General features: G+C 41.8%; 3 protein-coding genes across 5 annotated transcripts; 1 reads left to right on the plus strand and 2 right to left on the minus strand.

Moving 5' to 3' along the window:
- Positions 1-266: 266 nt before the first annotated feature.
- On the minus strand, positions 267-10,155 carry ap3m1 (adaptor related protein complex 3 subunit mu 1). 2 transcript variants are annotated; one of them, XM_072391084.1, is made up of 9 exons: positions 9,993-10,155; positions 4,743-5,020; positions 3,449-3,620; positions 3,216-3,353; positions 3,028-3,113; positions 2,785-2,918; positions 2,248-2,455; positions 1,795-1,939; positions 267-1,241 (listed from the first exon to the last, which is right to left on the minus strand). In XM_072391084.1, exons 2-9 carry the CDS (start codon positions 5,013-5,015, stop codon positions 1,141-1,143), a joined length of 1,257 nt encoding a protein of 418 aa, XP_072247185.1. In that variant the 5' UTR covers positions 5,016-5,020; positions 9,993-10,155; the 3' UTR covers positions 267-1,140. The 2 variants fall into 2 exon arrangements, with proteins under 2 accessions (XP_072247185.1, XP_072247184.1); XM_072391083.1 differs by lacking the exon at positions 9,993-10,155 and adding an exon at positions 5,404-5,856.
- On the plus strand, positions 6,581-16,008 carry adka (adenosine kinase a). Of its 2 annotated transcripts, none has more exons than XM_072391085.1 (11): positions 6,581-6,722; positions 8,734-8,808; positions 9,867-9,920; positions 11,621-11,699; positions 11,805-11,977; positions 12,066-12,174; positions 13,568-13,738; positions 13,842-13,877; positions 13,961-14,075; positions 14,169-14,255; positions 14,369-16,008. In XM_072391085.1, exons 1-11 carry the CDS (start codon positions 6,631-6,633, stop codon positions 14,491-14,493), a joined length of 1,116 nt encoding a protein of 371 aa, XP_072247186.1. In that variant the 5' UTR covers positions 6,581-6,630; the 3' UTR covers positions 14,494-16,008. The 2 variants fall into 2 exon arrangements, with proteins under 2 accessions (XP_072247186.1, XP_072247187.1); XM_072391086.1 differs by lacking the exon at positions 6,581-6,722 and adding an exon at positions 7,571-7,680.
- Positions 16,009-16,853: 845 nt separating this feature from the next.
- Positions 16,854-18,531, minus strand: LOC140312611 (cyclin-dependent kinase 4 inhibitor B-like). The gene is made up of 2 exons (XM_072390385.1): positions 18,257-18,531; positions 16,854-17,378 (listed from the first exon to the last, which is right to left on the minus strand). The coding sequence occupies exons 1-2, from the start codon at positions 18,377-18,379 to the stop codon at positions 17,127-17,129; spliced, it is 375 nt and encodes a 124-aa protein (XP_072246486.1). The 5' UTR covers positions 18,380-18,531; the 3' UTR covers positions 16,854-17,126.
- Positions 18,532-21,620: the final 3,089 nt, after the last annotated feature.

A 21,620-nucleotide genomic window follows, 5' to 3' on the forward strand; every position in this document is an offset into this window, starting at 1 on the left:
TCGCCATTGAATGCAAAAACTATAGCTTGTGGCAGTCTATCAAGAGGTATCATTGCAAGTGCAATGTCTGCACCCCGCCCTGCATGTTTTCCATGTTTCCCTGCTCCGGGCGGCGCATGCAGGGCGGTGTGCCTTGAGGACCAGGATTGGGAAACACTGCTCTAAACTACAACCTCAAGGTGGTGCTGGAGAAACATTGATTGGGATATTTCTAAATCTATTTGTAGAAAATATGCTATTATAAGAAAAAAATTAAAAAAACCACACACGTTTTCAAAGCTTTTATAAGACATCTTATAAACTGGCATATTGCTTCAACTTCATATAAGAGCTTTAAGTAGTATTTTTCATGGGGACAATTGATTGTGCAAACGCTGTACTGAGTAAAGAAGTTGCATTCAGAATTATGTGAGGCTCTTGAAGATTTCAGCGTGCCTTTTACGCAGCTGTTCCCAACAACCAGCCTGAATTACTAACTTGTAACTACACCATGTACCTTAAATAAGAGATATGTTTAAAGATAACTTCCTTCACATTTCCTAAACATGCTGTTTGTGCTGTAGTGTCTGCTATACAGAGAAACAAGGCCACATTTACACGGTGACTGTGCCCAAAAATATCTGCACTGCAACTACATCGGATTTTCTTTAAAAATAAACACATTTATACGTATAAAAATGTCTGCCTCGTGTAAAAAAATTCCTCAAAGGCGTGTCTGTTAACTTTCAAGCAACGTGCAGGCATTGTTCAGGTGTGGTGTTGTAGTGAGGAGCAAAGCGATGAGCTGAAAGCCAAAATAATCAAATTACGCAGCACTCAGAAGGTGTTAGATAAAGAAAACAAAGTAATGCAAATGGTAAGAAATTATCAATACAATCTAGCACATGTAAACTGGATAGAAACTAATAGCACTTCAACAAGGTCACATTGATTATTAAGGCTTCCCTTTATAGGCCACAAAACCATCCAGTCACATTTATGTAATGCCAAACACATAATAAATAGCTGTTAGAGCGCAGAAGTGTTCATTAATAGCAATGCTCATGTGGATATTTAAGACTTATTGGAGAGCTGACATGACTGTGTGGTAACATCGGCCCCTTTTTTTGGCACATTGCTTCATTGATCATTGACCATTGCTCAGGTCCGCACTTGGAACTTTCCCGCTTTAGTCAAATATTTGACCCCTTTAAATGGTTTGTACTTCTCTCCGTACATGTCGAGACGACTCACTTTGAGACCTGCACAGAAGGGGAGAGGGGGGGGAAGTGAGGAGAGACAGGAAACACAAATCAAATCTGCAATGTGAAATCCTACACTGGGTTACTGCTGCCTCAACCTTTAACATTCACAACAACAAAAGGCGCAGGGAAATAACAAGGCCGAGTGAAGCGGCGAGCGACCGTTCTTGAACTTCAAACTTGCCTGAGCTGCAAATGTAAACTCCCTTTAAGGCGGGTATGAAAGCACAAAAAGTCATTTCCTCACATCAAAACTACAATTTCACCTGAACAAGTCACAAATCTCTCAATTATAATGACTTCGTCACACCCTGAAATGCTGTTCCTTACTCCAAATCTCTGGCCTCACTGGATATACGCAAATAAGATAGAGCCCTGCCACTATCTTCATGCTGGCTTCAGCTGCTCACCCTCCACTCTCTTTGCTTGAAGATCTATATACCTCTACTAAGACTTCTCTACAAAAACACCAAATTGATGTGCTGACAAGCTTAAAAAAAAACTTGATTTTTGTTGGCGAGGGTCTTCAAAAAGGTAATTGAGTGAGGATTACCCGATATAGCCAGCTGCTGTATCTTCAGATCGATGTTGAGTGAGGGGTTCTCTTCGGGTTTTGGGACTCCGACCTGCACACTCAGGCTGCCTCGCAAGTTAGGGAGCTTCTGGAGGTTGAGTTTCCCGATGTCCCAAACCAGCAACTGTCAAAACAGATGTGCTCGAAGTGAGGTCAATGAACAATTGTGGCCTTTTGTTTTTAAATCACCAGTTCTAATGGAAAATACCTCAACATCTGTGCTGCAGAGCCACTGAGGCCTCGCATAACTGTAGAATTTAACATTACAATAGCTGCCCATTTACCATGGAGGAGAAAGGGTGAATAAGAAGAGGCATTTAAAAAAAATGACAAAAACTGAGCAGTATGATGAACAGTGACTGGATATAAAGGTCCATTCTAATATTTTCTTTAGCACAGTGTATTACTTCTTAGGAGTCGGTGATTGGTTACCTTGGTAGTGAGGTCATAAGTGTAGTTTCCCTGTGTGGCCGTGAGATTGACACTGACAACAGATTTTGGCATGTGGATAGTGACCATCAAGCCCTCCACTGTCTTCCCCATGGTCTGCTTGGGTCCGATGGTGATGTCCAGACGACCACAGGATCCTGTCTCTAAGAAGCTGATGTTCTGCTTCACGTACACCGGGATGGCAACAAGACTGAGAGAGGAAACGAACACAGAGATGACTCAAAGTGGAAGACGGTAATGAGGCTGGACAGAAATAAGTCTACTCTGATAAGATCAAGAAAAAATAAAAAACAGAAAGATGTTCTTGTTGCTGGTAGTTGTCAAGTAGAAGATTACAAAAATATGACAAAATTATATATATGAGTCACACTCATAAATCATTCTCGAATAAACCGATTCTATTTCTCCAGTTCTTGCTCGTGACCAGAAAGGAAATTAATGACTGGCTCCAATGTGAATATTTACAGTATCGTATTCCATTTCATTGTAAAATCATCATTGTAGCGAAGGGATGCTTACTTTTGGGAGCTAACATGATACGACATGAGAGTGAAGTTTCCATCAGGCGGGATGAAGGACAGGACACGCTCCGCCTCCCAGCGCTTAAACCGCACGCACGGGTGGAAACTCACGTCGTCGAGGAGACGCGGATTCTGTTATCAACATCGACAACTGTGACTGACTTTTAGACTCGGACAAGGATACAAGCCGACTAACAATGCACATACAGAAAACCACAGAGCAGAGAGAAGTCGAACCCACCATGAAGGACAGCGTGAGATCAGGCATCCCGGTAAGCCTCACGCAGGCTTCAATCACACCCTGGATTTCTGCAAATACCGTCGTACCTGAGAAGACACAATTCCACTTAGGCCCAACAGAAAAGAACATTTGTAACAGGAATGAATATTCTCCTCATCTATGACGATTAAAGACGTTGTTCTCTGTACCTGATTTGTCCAGAATGGCATCAATTTCCTCTATCACATCAAAATATGCCTCGTTATTAGTGTACTTCACACCAGCCCGCCTCCATGGAATATTAGACAGCTGACCTGTTGGTAACGTGTCTCCAATATTACTGCCTCCTGAAAGACACACAAATCCCAGTCAATGTACGCTACACTTTGGTATAGAGGTAAGTAGCCAGCAGTTCATGCAGCTCAGGCTGACCTCTGTTTACCTGTGAGCGTATTGACGACCGAGCGCAAGATGGTGGGAGGCCTTATCATCTCCTTGAGGACATTGGACTCTGTTGCCAGCGGAAAGCCATTGTCCAGCATCTCCTCCAGCAGCTCGTAAACAATCACCACATTGTCCTTGATCACACCTTCTGAACATTCTCCAAAGTAATCCTGTTGACAAAAATGCCCGAGACAGAAAATATCTCTAGATTTACACCGTAAAAGGCAGATAATATGTATTCTTGCGTCTTTGGATTTTAGCATCTACCAGCTGAGAACAGTATAAGCAACATACTAAGTGTTTTCTGTTTTTTAACTAACTTTACAATTCTAATCATTTGTATGCTCTGCTAAGAAAATTGGGTCAATATTTGCATCAGTTGATCAATGAATTGATCAAACCACAACTCTGGAATGTTTCTGTTTGCATGCTGTTGCCGAGTAGCCCCTCCATTATCTTAGTGTACTGCGCTTTACACCACAGAAACCCTATTAAAATGTTTCAAATTACTATTTGGTCACGTTACCCATAACAGTCCTTACAGAAGGAAAAAGCACTACTCTAAATATCTGCTTGAAATCACAGAAATTCGTTTCATTTTCTTTTCTTGCTGGCAAAGTGTGCAGAGTGTGCTTGTTTTTGCTACCTCGTATGGACCTTTTCCGATATATCCCTAACTTTGCTGGGGGCAATAGTCCTAATGAGAACCAAAGCCTGGTCCTAATGCAGCAAAACATCATTTCCAACCCTGACCCTGTTAGGGAGTTCAAACTCTGTCAATGCCTGCCCAACTTGTGAAATGAGGTGAGGTGTAGGGTTAAGTATGAACTGGTAATGGCTGCTATTTGTGTTAGGCTATCCAAAGTGAATGGAAGTCAATGCAAAGCCCTAAAAAGGAGTACTGCGCAAGCTTGAGTGTGTGTGTGTGTGTTTTTGTGCATGTGTTCGATTCTTATTTGAATATGTGTAGCTTGTGACGCTGGATTACTGGATTTGACAGAATTGTAACACAAGGTGAGGGACAGCTGTTCATTAATGTTGGTCTCAAGATTTTCCACAAACTTGGTCCACTTTTAATCATGGTGCATGTGTTGTCTTAGAGAAAACGGGGGGAAAACCATAAAGACTGCAAGCTCACAGAAAAATATTTATGAACTGTAAGTGATCTTAAAATTCCCACAAGGAACTAGGCTTTTTTTTTTGTTTGTTTACATGCAATCTACTTATCCAGGATACACAACCTCAGGCATTTCTGTCTCAGTGGGGAGAAATCAACTCAGTTTAAACCTCACCTGGACTGTATCTGCCACTCTGTGCAGGAACTCAATGACAAAGAGTGGGGGGACTTCAGACTGGATGACAGAGAGGAAGAAGAGCTTTTCCCTGTAAATGCTGATGAGGTAGTGGTGTGGGGTCTGTAGCACAGGGGGCACATTCTCAGGGTCCACGGCTTTCTCCTTTGCCTCAAAAAAGTAATCGCACACACTCCGGCTGATGACACTCTTCCAGTGTTTCTCCAGGAAGATGTCTCCCGTGTGATTAATCAGGAACAGGCTGTGGATCATCTCAGCTGCAACAGTGAGGTTATTGTTGTTGTTGTTGTTAGTGGTCTGCTTAATGAATGACACACTGAGACCACATCAGCAGTTCTACCAGCACAACTCCCATTCTTTAACTTTTATTGTGCTCCAAATCAAAACAATGAAAACAATGTAAATATAAAGCCGTGCCACTGGCTGGTAACATCTATCTCCTACCAATCTGCTAAACTAACTTTAAACTCAGGTAACTTCATCGGCTGTTTAGCAATCTGCCAGAAGACTTCTCGCACATCTTCACAAACTTAATGCTAACCATACAAGGAGCTCAAAAACTCGAGGCGTTACAGTCGCATGAAAACTCTTAAGTAAACTATAACATGAACAAATATTGACAACTTGTTTAAACTTTTACCTGCTTTCTCCAGTTGACTGTGCCAAAATTATAACTAGGTGCCAATATGGCAGAACTGCCCGAGTCGCTGAATAGACGCCTGCAGATTTTTGCAGACGTCAACGTAACGAAGTCATCAGTCAACGTCGTCACCGCATGAGAGTGGAGCCCACGTGCGATGGGTGAAGTGTTCGGATATATTCAGAGCCCATGAAAGCCTTTGTAACTCTGTCATCGACCCAATCGACAATTTCAAACCAAAGTTTCAGTCTTTTCATTCAGGCAATGTGCTCAGACAGCTGCATTTTGAAGCGTCTTGTGGCTTAGGGTTATCACACCCAAAGTAAAGCCTTACAGGTACTGTCGAGGGGTCTTTCTTTATGATCTTGCAAAACAGATTTTTACTGGCGTGGCAAATATCCAACAGTTGGGGAAAGTGAGTTGATGATTTAATCAATATACTTAAGTATATTTGGGAGGGTACATTTTATGTTTTTATGTTTCTTAAACTTCTAAAAAAAAAAAATAAATAAAGCTCATTACACCCCCCACCCCCCAATCCCTAACCCTATTGACCTGTCCTGCTAAATGACACCCACCCCCCGCGCGCCCCTAATCATGATGGACGGAATGGTAGACACCGACTTGCAAATCATTTGAGTATACATTTGATTGAAAATGTTTCTAATACAGCTTGTCAGATGATGACACTGTGAAACGATAATTTTCAAAAAGCAAAAAAAATTGTTGTTTGAATTTGTCTAAGTCACAGCATTACCTCAAAACCTGCACGACTTAGCTTGATGACTTCACAGTTATCCAAGCAATGTACACTAATTCACCCACACATATGTTGACTTTGTCTTTTGAATCATTTTTACATTTTTTGTTTACATATCATTGCCTTGTGCCCCTATGTACATTTTACCAAGCTTTCTAGATTTTTTGGCAACAGGGCTTTCTGAAACAAGTTGTAGTTTTATGTAGTTATTTCATTCATTGTTAATGTGACATTACTGACTGAGGGCGCGGTTCCTGTTTCCAGTTAACATCTACACTGTCAGTGTATTATGTTCGCTTTGTGATTATTGCTGCTCTCTAAGAGGCTTACAAAGCCTGGGAAGGGGGGCGTGTGGGAGGAAAGCAACACGCTGCCTGCGAGTCTCTGCTCAGGGAAATAAACAAAAAACACTGATTGTGTGACCGCATTTTCGTAAGGTGATTGCAACGTGCTCAGTTCACACAGCCATGGCTTCTGAAGAACCCAAAGCAAAGAAACTTAAACTTTCGCAGGAGGAGAAGAAAGAGTCTCCGACCAAAAAGGCTCCTGCTAAGCTAAGGTGACTGAAAGCTTTAGATACGATGCTAATAATAACCCTGCCTCTGTGCGGAGCGAGAAGACGTAAATCTCCGGTCAAATAAGCGCGCATGTGTGCGCAGATCGAAACTTGCATAAATGTTTTACTTGTTTGTACACGCAATGAATGTCCAGGTTTAAAAATAAGGATCCCGGAGTCTGTCGGTGTGTGTTGACACCAGTACGGTAGGTACACAGGAGGTCGCAGTCTGTAATGATCGGTGTAAAGTCCTTTGCTTTTGTTGTCATTGAACGCGATGAGACGCAGCTAACGGGTGACCCACCAAGTCAGAGACGTGTAGGCAGCACTGTTGTTGAATGAGGTGCTTCAGCTGTAGAAGTTCGGGTTCTGGCAGTAGTGCCAATGTCTAATCTAAGTTCGGCTTGACCACTGCCTGCCCTGCACGTTTAATGGCTGCAGAAACACACGGTTGGACCAGTCTGGAGACGGTGCCCATTCATTGCCAAGGATCGCTCCCCCTGCCTGCTGCACGAAGAGCGTGCACGAGCCACCCTGCACCAGCCTCCAAAACAATGACATGCAAAGCACTCATGTAGCCGACCGTGTTTTTGTGCATGTATCTATTTGTTTTGCATATGGAAAGTAGCCCGCAGCCCTGCCATCAGGCTGCTGTTAAATTGTCACAGGAGCCTCGATCATCAGCACGCTTCTCACGGTGTGATTAAGCTGTGAACGGGTGGGCGAAGCAAGCCAATCACCAGACAGAGGCAGACTGTTGTGGCCGTTCCTCCTTCAGATGCCTCCAATCAGTCAGTCTGGAGTAGGAGGAGCTGTGGTTGCAGGGGGAAATCGATCTGCTCGCACTCTGAGCTGAAATTGTTCATTTTTTGAATGCTTTGCCTTTTTTCTGAGCTCGGCTTAGTTTGCTCAACAGGTCTGTCAGTTTCTAGCTGGAAAGGAACACCATGTCTGCTGTCAGGTAAGAGCACGCTGCCACACAGTACGGGGAAGCTGATGGGAAGACAGACATGGATTCTGGGTTGGTGTAATTGGCTTCACTATCCCATTAATCATCTGACTGCTCTTATGTGCAGTGGGAGATATAAGTAAGGGTGTGACATCTGTTGGGCAAATGCATTTGCTGATATTGCATCGACCATCCCTTGATGTTGCTTGAGTCACTGGCCGTCAGGTCATCGTGTCTCTCCTCTTTGCTTTTTCAAAAAGCAACTCCTCTATGCCAATTCCTCATGGTGTAGGAAGGAAGGCTTTATGGGAAACGTGAACGCACATGTGGAGGTGGCATCTGTCAGGGGTTGTGTTCAAAGACTCTCTCCACCTGGGGTTTTCCCAGAAACCCCCGAAAAGATTGTGTTGAGCGTGGAGGACTGCTATCTGCACCGTGGCACAGATCTGAGGCTTTATATGACTAATGTGCTGATCCGGTCTCTTTCCTTTCGCTGTGTTTGTAGCCTGTTAGTGATGTGTGTGTCCTTGGATAGAAGAGCAGAAGTTGCACAGTAACTCTGTCTGTTACTGGTTACTGATGCGGACGACGGGTTCCAGTGGGAATGTTATGTGATGACACAAACCGCAGACGTGTCTTTTGGCCGTCGTCCCGTTCTGTTTTCGCCCCAGTGGTTGCTGTCTGTTGGCATCACAAGACTGATTTCCTCTGAATGTGAAGCCCTGCAGGGAGTTTTGTGCTCTGAGAAAACCACAGACTGCACAAACACGTGCTGTCCTCATTTAGTGACTTGCCTGACTGCCCAGACGCTCAGCACAAATCAAATTTTATCTTATTTTGTAGCTTTTGTCGAGGAGTCATCTGTGTTCCTGCTCTGTAGCTATATCTGCCTGATATGTGCCGCTTCTGCTTTCTCTCTAATGCTGTAGTAAAAGCACAGCTCCTTTAGTTCAGAGGGAAATGCTTACTGCTGTCAGACTGGTTTGGTTACTGTAAAGATGCATAGTTAGCTGTCCATGCTGCTACGACATGTGTTTGTTTCTAACATTCAGTTTTATGTTTTAGTCCTAATTCACTCTTTGGGATGGGAAACCCCCTCCTGGACATCTCTGCTGTCGTGGATAAAGACTTCTTGGACAAGTAAGTTAAACGATCGAAGCAGTGGACTACAGCAGCTATGAGGGGCTTTAGCCCTCATGTCACTATGAGTAGTTCACACACTGCTCGCTCCTGAGCTTCTTTTTAACTCTCAAAACATTAATGAATTAGCTAATTGTTGCCATTTATATCAACCTAATAACTAAAGGCCCCCCCCCAAAGAAAACCCAAAAAAACATCTGTCCCCAACCAGCAGAACCAGATCGAGTGACGTGCAGAAATATGGGATCAGTGAGGTCGCGTCAGTCAAAGGAAGACATTCCCTGACACTCATAATCAATGGAGACAGAAGATATACCGTTGATAGAAGAGAGCAGAGCTACCTAATAATCGATGTCTGTGGAGCCGTACAGGATGTCCAGCTGATGCATTGCCTGAATGTATCCTGAAATCAGATAGGGAGGCTGTCCTGCATGGGTAAAAATAACAGATGCCTGTTATTGTTTGAGCACCAAAAAGTACCTTGTGCTCTCTTTTTTTTTGTGTTTTAGGTTTTGAAATTCCTGTAAATGAAGTTATCCCCACTGATCCTGTAGTAATCCACAGATTTTGCTCACGTATGGCACGTATTTCTTATTTGTTTTCTCGGCTGAAAGGCGCCTGCTCGGAGTGGTCGTGCTCGGATCGGGGGCTACGTGCTGTCATACTCGATTGGACCAGATTTAACTGAGCAAAGAGCTCCTTTAGCCCCCCGGCTCATATGCTCCTTGCGTAAACTCCTGGATTAGAACTGAACCAGCCAACCAAAGCTCTAATTCAGCCTCACGAAAGAGGACTAGAATTGCCCTTTAATCCCCAACTCACCTTTGTCTTTGTTTCGAGGAACTTACGTTCTGATTAACTGATTTTAACTGAAAACTGAAAGATTTTAACTGAAAGTGTTTTTAAGTGACATAATAATTTGTCAAAGGGGTGATAGCCACTGTGTTTGTATGTGTTTGAATGCGGGACATTTAAATAAACTTAATTACATGACTTGAAGAATCTAATCCCCCTGTTTTTTTTTGTTTTTTTGCTTTCCCTCCCCCTCTAATTCACAGGTACACTCTGAAGCCCAACGATCAGATCCTGGCCGAAGACAAACACAAAGCACTGTTCGTATCTCCCACATTGCAACATTTGCTGTAGTATTGAAGCTGTGGTAGAACTCTCACACACTGGCTTACCTAATCTTCTGACAGAGTTTTGTGTGCCGCACAAAGGAGAACAGTACGTCTAAATTCATGCCGAGTTTGTGCCTCCCTGGTCTGGAGAGGGCCAGTCAAAACAGGCGCACCACACATTCTCACACACACACACAAGAAATCGCTACCATTGACCTCTGGTCCTGATCAGACAGCCAATTGCAGGGCAGCAGCTTCAGCTCAGTGAGACAGTCTCATCCAATAGCAAACTGGGAAACTTAACCTCCCCAAGAGGCAAGCGCCAGAAAAGCAAACATTTAACAGTAGGAGATAAGTTTTTTTCCAAAAAAACTCATACGTGACTGTGGATGTGCGTATGTGTGTGTGTGTGTGTGTGTGTGTGTGTGTGTGTGTGTGTGTGTGTGTGCTGATGCAATGTGGCTCTTCAGTTGCACGTTTAAAAAAAAAACAGGTTTTTTTTTATTCAATATTAGCTCTGTTGGTATTAGTCTTGGAATGAGAAATATCTTCTTAAAGATTAAAGAACCAACTTCAGATCAGCCACTCAGCCTCTACATCTCCATATCTGATATTTACATCAGATTTCTACTAATGATTCCTAATTTTAGAGGCGGAACAGTCATGAAACCAGGGAGTGGTTGGCCAAATGAAAGACTCCCTCCGCTGGTATGCATGACATGAATCTTGTTCACGTTCAAACCTGTCACTCTTGCCTGCGGTAATCGTGATCATCAGGGATGAGCCCTCAGGCACCCTCTTAGGATCTTAACCAGCTGGTTACAGTTGGGATTGTTACAGTATCCAGTTATATATTTAAACACAAATAAGAAGCTCAAATAAACCACTCAAACAAATGCTGGTCTGTAGGTTGATGGTGTAACTATATTTAGACAGCAAGACATGGCGTATTAGGGCTGCTTTAGCCCAAAGGGGAATGTGAAAGTGTGGCCGCATTGTGTTATGTAACCGATGGAAATGGCTCAGATTGTATAATCAGTGGTCAGTCATGCAAGTGTTGTTTTTTTGTTTTGTTTTTTTTTTTAACTCAAGGCTGCCATCTGCAGAGAGTGTAGTCTAATGCCAGACATGGTAACCAGCCCTCTGGCTGCATTCATCACCAAGCGCAATGCAATAAAAGCAGTAACGGCACAACGTCACACAGAGCCCCCCCCCCCCCCCCCCCCCCCCCCCCCTATAAAGCTTTTACTGTTAATGCTGCTCATCTGCAATTAATGAATTATATGTTGCTGTTATAAGACAAGCAACCAAAACCTTAATGAATGTTTCACCCTTTTAATAAAACAGTGTAGTTTAGGTGGATATTGCTCTCTTGGCTGTCTATCAAGTATTGAATTAATGAACCTGCTAAAGCTCAATATTTTCCTCTATGTGGCCAAAGAGGCTACATTTTTGTTTTTTTCATCTCAAAATGAAGCGTTTCGTATTCAGTTTTCAGATAGATTTATATTTGGGGTTCGCTGATCTTAAACTTTGCATTAGGGATGTGTCCGTTGACGTCGGTACGTTGTGTCTGAGTTCAACTGCTTTATAAACTGACATGGAATTACCCCATGTGAATGTTTTATGTGGCAAAAATCCCTCTGCTGATGTATGAATGAGGTAAATGACAAATTTGTCACTTCGTGTAGATTTGAGGAGATTGTGAAGAAGTTCAAAGTTGAGTACCACGCTGGAGGAGCCACCCAGAACTCCATTAAGATTGCCCAGGTCGGTCATAAACGCACACACTCGATCATTTTCACCACAAACGTCATCCTCTGTGAGTAGAGTTACTTGTCTGGTGTTAATCTGAGCTGCTGTGGCGCTCTCCAGTGGATGATCCAAGAACCCCATAATGTGGGCACGTTCTTCGGCTGTATTGGGAAAGATAAGTTTGGGGAAATTCTGAAGCAAAAGGCTGAGGAGGGCCACATCGACGCTCACTACTATGAGCAAGACGAAGAGCCCACCGGGACATGTGCCGCCTGCATCACCGGAGACAACAGGTGGGTTACCTGCATGCTGTGAAAGCACATGATGTTGAGTCATTCTAATCGGTCCATAACACGTCCTGTTGTTGTTTCCTCCTCTTAGGTCACTGGTGGCTAACCTAGCTGCTGCTAACTGTTACAAGAAGGACAAGCATCTAGACCTGGAGGAAAACTGGAAGTTGGTGGAAAAAGCTAAAGTCTACTATATTGCTGTGAGTGGTTTTTATCGCTGTGTGGTAGATGGTGCCATTTTCTTCTCTCTCATCCAAACAAATGTATTCTCCAACACTTAAACTCCCTTGTTTGTGGTTCGATCACAGGCAGCGAGGAGGTCTTCTTTTTTTTAGATTTCTAGCAGCTTACATTAAGAACTGCTGCTCATATGAGCAATATTTCTTCATTTTTGGATGTAAAACATTATGCAAAGTACATAGAGAGTATTATGTTAATGCAAAATGAGGCACAAAAGAGTTTCAGCTTCCCACCTCCGAAGTACAGCAAATGCAGCATCATCTTAAGATGAAGCCAGGCAAAGAGGAAGCTCGATAACCTTGTAAAGTGACCTAGATTTACTTGTGAAAATCTAATGTCAGATAGGGCCCATTTGAGTTGGTAATGACTTCAGACACCCAATATATATATATGTATGTGTGTGTGTGTGTGTGTGTGTATGTATATGTATATGCGCTCTAGAGCACAGAAGAAAAAAAAAAGGACTCTTCCATAACATGAACTCTTCAACCATGACACACAACGATGATGAAATTCATTAACCATGGGAAAGCAGACGCATTCTTGCTTTCCAGTGCTTCTGGAAAAAGAAACTGAAATGACCAAAACGATCGGCAAGTAAATGGAATTAGGCCTGAAAATCGTAATAAAAGGCTCTCAGATGCATATCTGCTGTAGGCGGATCTCAGATGAGCACAAATGAACCACCCCAATGGTCAAATAGAGTTGCTTTTTAACTGAAGATTTAACTGAACCATTACAAATGCATGCTGCTAATATTAGATATTTTGCGTCTCTCCCAGCTGTGTACGAAGTTACCGATATTGTTAAATTGCGCAGCTCGCGTTCTCCTGCCAGGTTTGTGCTGCTGTGGAGGCCCAGCTGAGTCCTGTTCAACAAGATTTTGTTGCTTTCCGTGTTGGATGTGGGGCTACTTTTGCTAACCTTATATGCTCAATCCCACCAGGTCATGGAAATGAGATCTAACAGTTTAACTCACCAATTAATTATTAGTCCTTTTAACTTTTTTTATTAGCCATCTGTTGTGCAATGCATGTAACATGCAGGTCTCTGAATTGAACTTCTATTAAATCACTTCAATCATTTCTATTATTATCATAACTAGGTTACTGATGTATTATTATGAAAAGAATCAGATTTTAAATAAAGGTATTACTGCCATTAAGGATGATTTAGGCAATGCTTAAAGTGCTTCGGTGGTCAGTCGGGAGCAGCAGCGCTGACGATGGAAAAAAATTGAATCCAGAGCCCTGATGTTTTTGTTCATGACTCAACTGCAAGTAATTCTTTAGACGTATGTAGCTACGAAGAGCAGACTCTTAACTCAGTGTCATTTTATTTATTTTTTTCCAGGGTTTCTTCTTGACCGTCTCCTTGGAGTCCATCCTGAAAGTTGCAAAGCACGCTTCTGAAAACAACAAGCTGTTTTGCCTGAATCTCTCGGCACCCTTCATCTGCCAGTTCTTCAAGGACAACCTCATGCAGGTCATGCCCTACGTCGACGTGCTGTTCGGCAATGAGACGGTACGCAGCTTTTGCTCTGTTTATGCTCCACTCACGCCTGTGCGTCGTACTTTGTGGCAACCAAAACTCTCGTGGTTTGAACAATCTCCCTCTGTTTACTCAGGAGGCATCTACCTTTGCTAAAGAGCAAGACTTTGAGGTAAGTGGGCTTTAATACATTTTGGCCATCGTCAACTGTATGTGAGAATGTATTGATGTTTGTTTATGTGCTTTGATTTGTAGACCAAGGACATTAAGGAGATTGCCAAGAAAGCCCAGGCTTTGCCCAAAGTCAACACAAAGAGACAGAGGATTGTAGTTTTGACCCAGGGGAAGGATCAAACCGTCATGGCTCTGAGTGAGTCTCTTATATTGTTCTGATTAATCTCAGTCTTTTGTCGTCTTGGTCAGCTCTGTAACATGTACATTTTCTTCTCGTGTGTGTGTCCAGGTGATAAGATTGAGACTTTCCCCGTCATGAAGATTGACCCCAAGGACATTGTTGACACAAACGGTGCAGGCGATGCTTTCGTGGGAGGTAAGATTTCCCTGCGCCGTCACTCGCGTTTTTTCAGCGGTCGTATGCTATGTCTTTTGCTTTTCCGTACTTTATTTTTATTTTGTCTCAAAGAGTTTCCTTTTGTGGCGCAGGTTTCCTGTCTGGACTCGTCCAAGAGAAACCTCTGGATCAGTGCGTGAGGGCAGCGCACTACTCTGCCAACGTCATCATCAGACGAGCAGGTTGCACCTTCCCAGAGAAACCAGACTTCAAGTGAGGAGTTCCAGAGAACGTTTCCATCAGCCTGAAACCTCATGTTCACACTGCCTCCACTACTCTGAACTCTTTTATTTTGTTTTATTTAATTTTTTAAAATCAGCCACCTGTCCATGCCGGTATATTTCTTAAATGCATCCTCATAACCTCTTACCTCGTTTTGCCGGTAGTAATTTACTTATTCCCCCACAAGGGGTCAGTAGAGGGTCATGCAGCCAAAAAAAATAATTAAATAAGGAGGTTTTGTGCTTTATTAATTGGGCCATTAAAGTATCTTATCATCAGGGAGAGATAATTTTGTTCTTAACAAGGGATCTAAATGTAAAATCTTTTCTTTTTTTTCTTTTTTTTGTTGTTGTGGACAGTTGCTGTTGGAGTGCTTTGAAATGTATGGTGGTTCAGCCACGTCTGACATCTATTAGATTTAGCTGCGAGCACTTGTGTTGAGGTCTCATGAGTCTGGTGTTGCTTCCCCTAAAAGATGAAGCACAAAAAGAAGACTAAAGAATGAAACACCACTTTCAAGGTTTTAACATTTAGCACTGAAAGTACAGCAGTGATTTTTGTTTGTTTGTTTGTTTGTTTCTCTCGCTTTTTCTCTTGATTTAATAGGCCAGTTTTGAAACCAAATATGTTTTTTAAATGTACGCCTTTCAAAGGTGTCGGAGCCTCCGCCCGGTTTGTCCTGTTTTAACGGTTAAATGTCCACTCTGTCGGTGAGACTCAGAAGGTACCTCGTTTAGTCCTGGCAGGGGAACTGCATCAAGTCCTGAGTGCCTTTCTCTCTTCCGATGTATAAATTACAAAGTTTGAAGATGTGGGGAGAAGAGGCCTACAGGCGATATGTGGACCTGCGTTTGTGTGTAGGGAAACCTACACATTGATTTGAGAAGGTAGAAAAGATCATTACATTTGAAAGTTCTCCATCGGTAGGCATTAAAACATTCATTGTCTACCTTTTTTCTTTTGTTTTTCACGTGATTAGGTCAGTTTTGATAAATCAAATATAAACTAAGTAGAAAATGTGTTTTTACCTAATCAGATTTTGATGTTTTCGTTGGGTTATAACCTCTGCTACAAATGAGAGATAAAATTGGAGAAGGGAGAATTAAAAAAAAAAAAAAATAAACTAGCCAACATTAATTATGGGGCCAAACATTTCAAACTATCAGCATTTTCCACGAGTTTGTGTCACGTTACGATCTTTGAAACACTGATTACTTGAAATGCAGCAACCCCTGATTATGGACATGCCTCAAATTTTCAGGGAGGGGAAGGAAAAAGGTTATGTTAAGTTTCTGGATAACACAAGGTGTTTTTTTTTTCTTAAAGTTGCCTGCTCGTGGTAAACTTGTAACGCGTCACTCGACTTAAAAGGTTTTTTCTTTGTACGTTCAGATGCACCGAAAAGCCTTATGTGACCTTTTATTCCTGATCTCAGTGACACGCAAGGTGGTCATCACTGTGTGAGACTGGTGCTTGAAACTGACAAATAAAACTGATTTGGAGTTCTTCACTTTTATAACTATTTTTTTATTATTATCAAATGTCTAGATAGGTTTCAGATTTTAAAGCGACATCCACATGAATGCCAGGATGCATTTGAAGTATTATCTGTCTCTATTGACTTCACATATAGTGTACAAATAGTACCTGCTCATGCACATAATGCATCCTTCCTATATAAATTAGATTGTATGTATTTTAGAATAGCTCACTGTATTCATTTTACCAGGTTAAATATAAACTTAAACACTACACCACTGCATGCATCAGTGTGAAACCCTCACAATCAGAGAGATCAAATGTTACACGAAGGAATAGCAGCTATTCTGTCTTTATTTGTAGAACCATGTTAAATGTCCTACACATTTTTAGCGCCTGTTAAAGCGCCTTTTAACCTGCCTGTATGATGCAAATCACCGCGTTTCTCATTGACTCGGTTATAGGGATCAGCAATGAAACCAAATCCATTTCTATTGTTGCAAAAGCGCCGAGGCCTCAGCGATGACGTTCAGCATCACACGGGCCACCTTAACGGAGAGGTGGAGATGACTCGGGCAGGTTGACCTGTGTGCATTTTTGTTACCGAGTCACTGAAATAGAGTGAAAAGAGAACATGAGGTGCAGTGTGGGACACACCAGAGCAACACTGTCAGACGCAGAGCTCTGCCAAAGACTGTCTGCAGCCGCGCGCTACGCAAATACCGTGATATACGGAGCCTAGCCTTTATTTCACCAAACGAGGTAAGTCAAATGAGCAAATACATGGGGAAATAGTCAGATGATGATATACATTTGGAAAAAAGTAAATATATATATACACTTCCCTTAGAGGGTGAATGAATGAAACAATAAAAAGACAAGTCAGCTGCTTTATTTCCAATTTTTTTTTAAATGTAGAAATATGAGATCATTTTATTTATATTAAATTTTTGTTTTTAAAAAAGGGGAAACACATCTGAGTGCAACAGATTCGTTCATTACGTTTTCTTACATAATTCATGGTGTTCAAAACTACAATCTGAACCAAACAAAGACAAATGACAAGCTGTCATTTTTGCCATTTTCACCATTTCTTTCCCCCCTTTGCGGTTATTATCATCTAACGCTGCGTTAGGCAGTAGGCTGTTTTTACAAACTCTCCAGGAAGGCAACGACGTCTTCGTGGCCGTTCTGTCTGGCCAAATCAGCGGGCAGACACATTGCAAGGTCCCGGACTTGCGGGTTAGCTTGAAATATCACCAACAGCCGCACTGTGTCCAGAAAACCCGCCCGAGCCGCGTCATGCAGCGGGGTCGCGCCAGTTTTTCCGTCCGCCACGTTGGGATCTGCCCCATGTTCCAGTAAGGCCTGAGCCACCGCCGTACTCCCCATCATCATGACCTGCAAAAGAGCATTACTGTGAGTTACGAAAAAAAAACGGTGATTTCGGTTGTGGAAGCCTCATAAATCATCAGCCACTGCAGATATAATCCGGGTGGTGGTTGTCATCCAGGTTGTTTTGCTTTTTCTTTTTTTTTTCCAACGCATTCTTTTGAAAGGTATGCTATTTAGAGAGCGGCCTAGACGCTGGCACATTGCCACATTAACGTATTTTACACCACATAAATTCCACCAAGCAGAAGTAGCAGATATTTATCCCTGGATTTCCACCCAACTATTCAAAAACAATGCCACGCGAAAACCATCATATTTTGTCCATCATATTATTTATCCCAGTTGAGAAAGATTCAAACTATTTTAGAAGACAGCATTTTTTCTACTCTGGCTTCGTGACTAACATATATAAAATAATAACACTAATAATGACGCCTTTAAGAAATCAAATCTAATAAGTTGCGTTATTGGTAATTGCCGGTGGGAAGCTAACAGCTTTGAGAGAAAGAAAAGAAAATTAATAATTTACTTGTCATCATGCGCGAATGTTTTTGTTTTTATTTTTATGATGTTCTTCAGTTGCAACGTCACAATTTAAAAGCAACTGTTTGCAGCCCGAATAAAAGCAATCGGCGAGCTCCGGTATTAATAGCATGGGTTTATAACTGCGTCATTCGCCGGCTCTGTTGCTCTATAGGCCGCTGCGCGTGGTGAAACGGTACAAACTTAGCAACAGGCCTACTGCTTTCACGTCAACATTTTCAATCGTTATCCACATTTTATTGGAAGACTTTAATAGTGTTAACTGTTTCCCTAATATGCAGACATAATTTAGTGTGAAAATGGTCTTTGGTTGGCCGATTAAACGCATCTATGTGACTAACCTGCACAGCTGAGTGCCCAAAGCTATTCTTTCTGTTGACTAGAACTCCGTTCATCAAAAGCTCCCGCACCGCAAACACGTTCCCATTAGCTGAAGCAGCAGTCAACTTGTCTTCAGGAGGCATATCAATTGTGCAGATAAGTTCCTTGAGATATGGGTAGCCTGTTGATGCTAAGGCAAGATCAGCCAAAGGAGCCGGCGTGTGGTCTGCAGATTGGCAATTAATCGTTGGATGGTGTCCACACGCCCACTCTACTTCGTCCTGTCATCCCTCTCTGTTTTCATCCCACCCCACCTCTGGCTTTTCCTCCAGGCTTGTATTTTCTACATGGCAGCAGCCTGAGTCTTGAGGGGTTGTTACCCAAATACTTTGCAGCTCATTCTCCCACTATGACTGCGTTATCTTTGAAGGGGTCATTTTTCACTGACATATTACACCATGTCAATCAGGAAAAGTCGGCCACACCCACTTCCCATTCTTATGGATTACCATGACAACTCTGGTCTGAGTCATCATTAACTCGAGCCAGAGTTATAAGCTGTGGTTATGGGGTAAATTAATAACAAGATCACGCCAGTCTGGAAGTGCAAAATCACAGACTTTTCCCTTTTGTTCTTGCTCTTCCACCACCGAAACATCTCACTGAAATCTCAGTATATTGTATATAAGAAAAAATAAACTTAATCTTCCATATCTCAAGTAAAAGTAATGAGAAAACCACTGAATACAAGATAAGCTCGCTAATTTATTCAAATGTTATCACTCAAACTGTCTTTAATTGTCTACATGCTGTTCTTTTCATATTAAGAGGCTAACATAGCATAGCTGTCAGTGGAGTGGCTTCTGTGCTCAACAATATGAGATGATAATAGATGAAAATAGATGTCAACTGAAGCTGCTTCTTGTATAGCTTTTAGTATTTTTGTATTAATTGTATGTCTGACCTTGTTTATGTTGACACCCTCTGATGAATGCTTTGTGCTGGAACGCATAAGATTATTTTTTAAATTTTTATACGAATGGAATAAACAACTGACATGTGAGTATCTGTCTTCCTGAATTGGATATTTAATGCACTGCCTCCTTTTTTTTTTTAAAGAAAATGTGTTTGATTTTGGGGATAGCACTCCACAAAAGAGTACATGATTGAAACACAACCTCTTCTTTCGTACTTCTTCTTTAAAGGAGTCCTCCTCTTGTCCTGACTTCAACTGAACAGCAATGTTGTAACTTTCATGTAGCCAAACATAACTATAACTTTAAGATAGAACATTTTACTCTATGAAAATCCTCCATCAAAACCACAGAATAGGTTCATACCCTTAAATAAGACCTATTGGAGTGTCCTGTAAAGTACCATATGGCAGGAGAGAAATGCAAATTATGTGAGCTTTTCTAGATCAAACCTCTCTCTCTCTCTCTCTGGTAATTCCTTTGAGAATAAAGTCCTCTTAATGAGGGAAGAGGGAAAGTGGATGACAGGATTAAACACAGCATCATCCACTACGGCACAGTTTGACACCCTGATGCACCACTGGTGGCAATACGTGGTTAGGGTGAGAAATCAAAACTACTTGGTTTGGATTTGAAAAGCAAACTTTTTTTTTGGAAACGTCTCCCTCATGTCAAGAAACCGCTTCTTAGATCTACACTTCTTGCGCCGTCGGAAAAGCGCCTAAATCGAGGCCTGTAACATTAAAAAAAACGCCTTCAAAACACAAGCATGGAGGAAACGGTTATTTTAACACTGTCACGAACCGTGAGGCACTGGACGCAGATGCAGGGTAGAATGTATAACCAGATTTTATTTATATAATGATAGTTATCAAAACCAAACTCTCTCCACGCTAGGAGGAAAAAACTAAAGGTTATATAAATCTTACTACTAAATTTATCCCTCTCCGAACCGTCGGAGGCTCTATAGAAATTTAACAAAATCAATAAACAGAAGAGGCTCCTTCTAATGGAGTTGCTATAAAAGTTATCACTAGAAATCAAAGACACTCCTCTACCGGAGGTACTACTAAATAAACGACAATACAAAGAAAACTTCACTGGGCTAAATCTATGAAAAAACTTACAACAAAAAAAAAAATCGCTCTCAAGGAGGAAATCATTAACAAACAAGATCTTTGGTTTACGTAGGCGTGGATCACTATGGAGGCTAGCGGACGAAAGCTCGAGAGACAATTCAACAACGAGACAAGGGAAGACGCAGACTAAATACACATGAGGGACCAAGGGGAACAGGTGGAAACACTTGGGAATCAGGGAAGACAATGAGACACATGACACGGGAGGAAAGGCAAGTTAACTGAAACGAGAGGAGTTGTTCATTTCAAAATAAAACCGGAAGTGACAAGACAATATACACAAACCTAAGAGTCTGTGAGACCCGACAAACACTAGCAAAACAAAGGCATGAAAAGATCAAAAGACCTTTATAAGAGTCATTTACATACCTCTCTGGTATGTATTGTAAGGTCAATTACCCAAACTCAGCTTCAGATGACGCTGTTCCACAGAAGTGGGAAACTGAAAATCCTTTGCTCTTACTGGTTGCTTTGCTATTAACATTAAATCTCATGATAACTTTTATAGGTCATATAACTTAATTAATGCTTATATCCCAACAAGATATCTGACTTCCAATTGGTGTTTTACTCTATTTCTTTCTTTAACATTTGGAAGTTATAAAGTCTTATTTCACATTCAACAAACAAACATTGGTGAAATATTGCCCATAAGTACAACAGCTCTTATTGTTAGCTGCTAAAAAGTTTGTATTTTTTGTCTCTTTATTACTATCACGTTGCAGACAAATGTAGCGACAGTAAAGTCCAGAGTTTATGGAGCCAATATGCGACAGAGGTATTATGACATGAGTTTGCAATGTTGTTAACCGATCAGCAGCCTTCATGTTCTGCGGTAGCGAGACTGTGCCTAAAAGAGAGATTCGTAGTCTACCAGCTGTCCATAGTTCAGCCGCAGACAAGGGAAAATAATTATTTGAGAAAAAAAGTGCCAGAGGGAGGGAAATGCAGTTGAGTGGGTCACTTTAGGACACGTGACGACCCACTGCTACTCACTGTCCCTTTAAGAATGTAGACATATGTTGTCATTTAACAGTGTTAAGCAGAAAGGAAGTTTAACTATCCTGAAGAAATGTAGTTCTTTTTCTGTAGTTGAAGGCCAATGAATGGCTCCAGGCCAGTGAATATGCTGTTTTTGGATAGTCAGCTACAGGGTGAGATTGCACTTCCTTTTTCTTTGTGTTTTTTAGGTAAAATCATTTTGTTTTTGTAGCATTAGAATTTTGGTGAGGTCTTATTACTCTGGTGTCCAGCTGCTTTTCATGTACTGC

This window comes from Leuresthes tenuis, unplaced genomic scaffold (assembly GCF_036924035.1).
Source record: "Leuresthes tenuis unplaced genomic scaffold, fLeuTen1.0.hap1 SCAF_8, whole genome shotgun sequence".
NCBI lineage: Eukaryota > Metazoa > Chordata > Actinopteri > Atheriniformes > Atherinopsidae > Leuresthes > Leuresthes tenuis.

Bases quoted from the DNA above. Each gene is read 5' to 3' on its own strand.
- ap3m1 (XM_072391084.1), bottom strand. From the start codon at position 5,015: ATGATCCACAGCCTGTTCCTGATTAATCACACGGGAGACATCTTCCTG. The intron at 3,114-3,215 runs GTACAGAGAACA...GTGTCTTCTCAG, and splicing joins TGCCATTCTGGACAAATCAG to GTACGACGGTATTTGCAGAA. The intron at 1,242-1,794 runs GTAATCCTCACT...CCTTCTGTGCAG, and splicing joins ACAGCAGCTGGCTATATCGG to GTCTCAAAGTGAGTCGTCTC.
- adka (XM_072391085.1), top strand. From the start codon at position 6,631: ATGGCTTCTGAAGAACCCAAAGCAAAGAAACTTAAACTTTCGCAGGAG. The intron at 11,700-11,804 runs GTCGGTCATAAA...GGCGCTCTCCAG, and splicing joins ACTCCATTAAGATTGCCCAG to TGGATGATCCAAGAACCCCA. The intron at 14,076-14,168 runs GTGAGTCTCTTA...GTGTGTGTCCAG, and splicing joins TCAAACCGTCATGGCTCTGA to GTGATAAGATTGAGACTTTC.
- LOC140312611 (XM_072390385.1), bottom strand. From the start codon at position 18,379: ATGCCTCCTGAAGACAAGTTGACTGCTGCTTCAGCTAATGGGAACGTG. The intron at 17,379-18,256 runs GTTAGTCACATA...GCTCTTTTGCAG, and splicing joins TTGGGCACTCAGCTGTGCAG to GTCATGATGATGGGGAGTAC.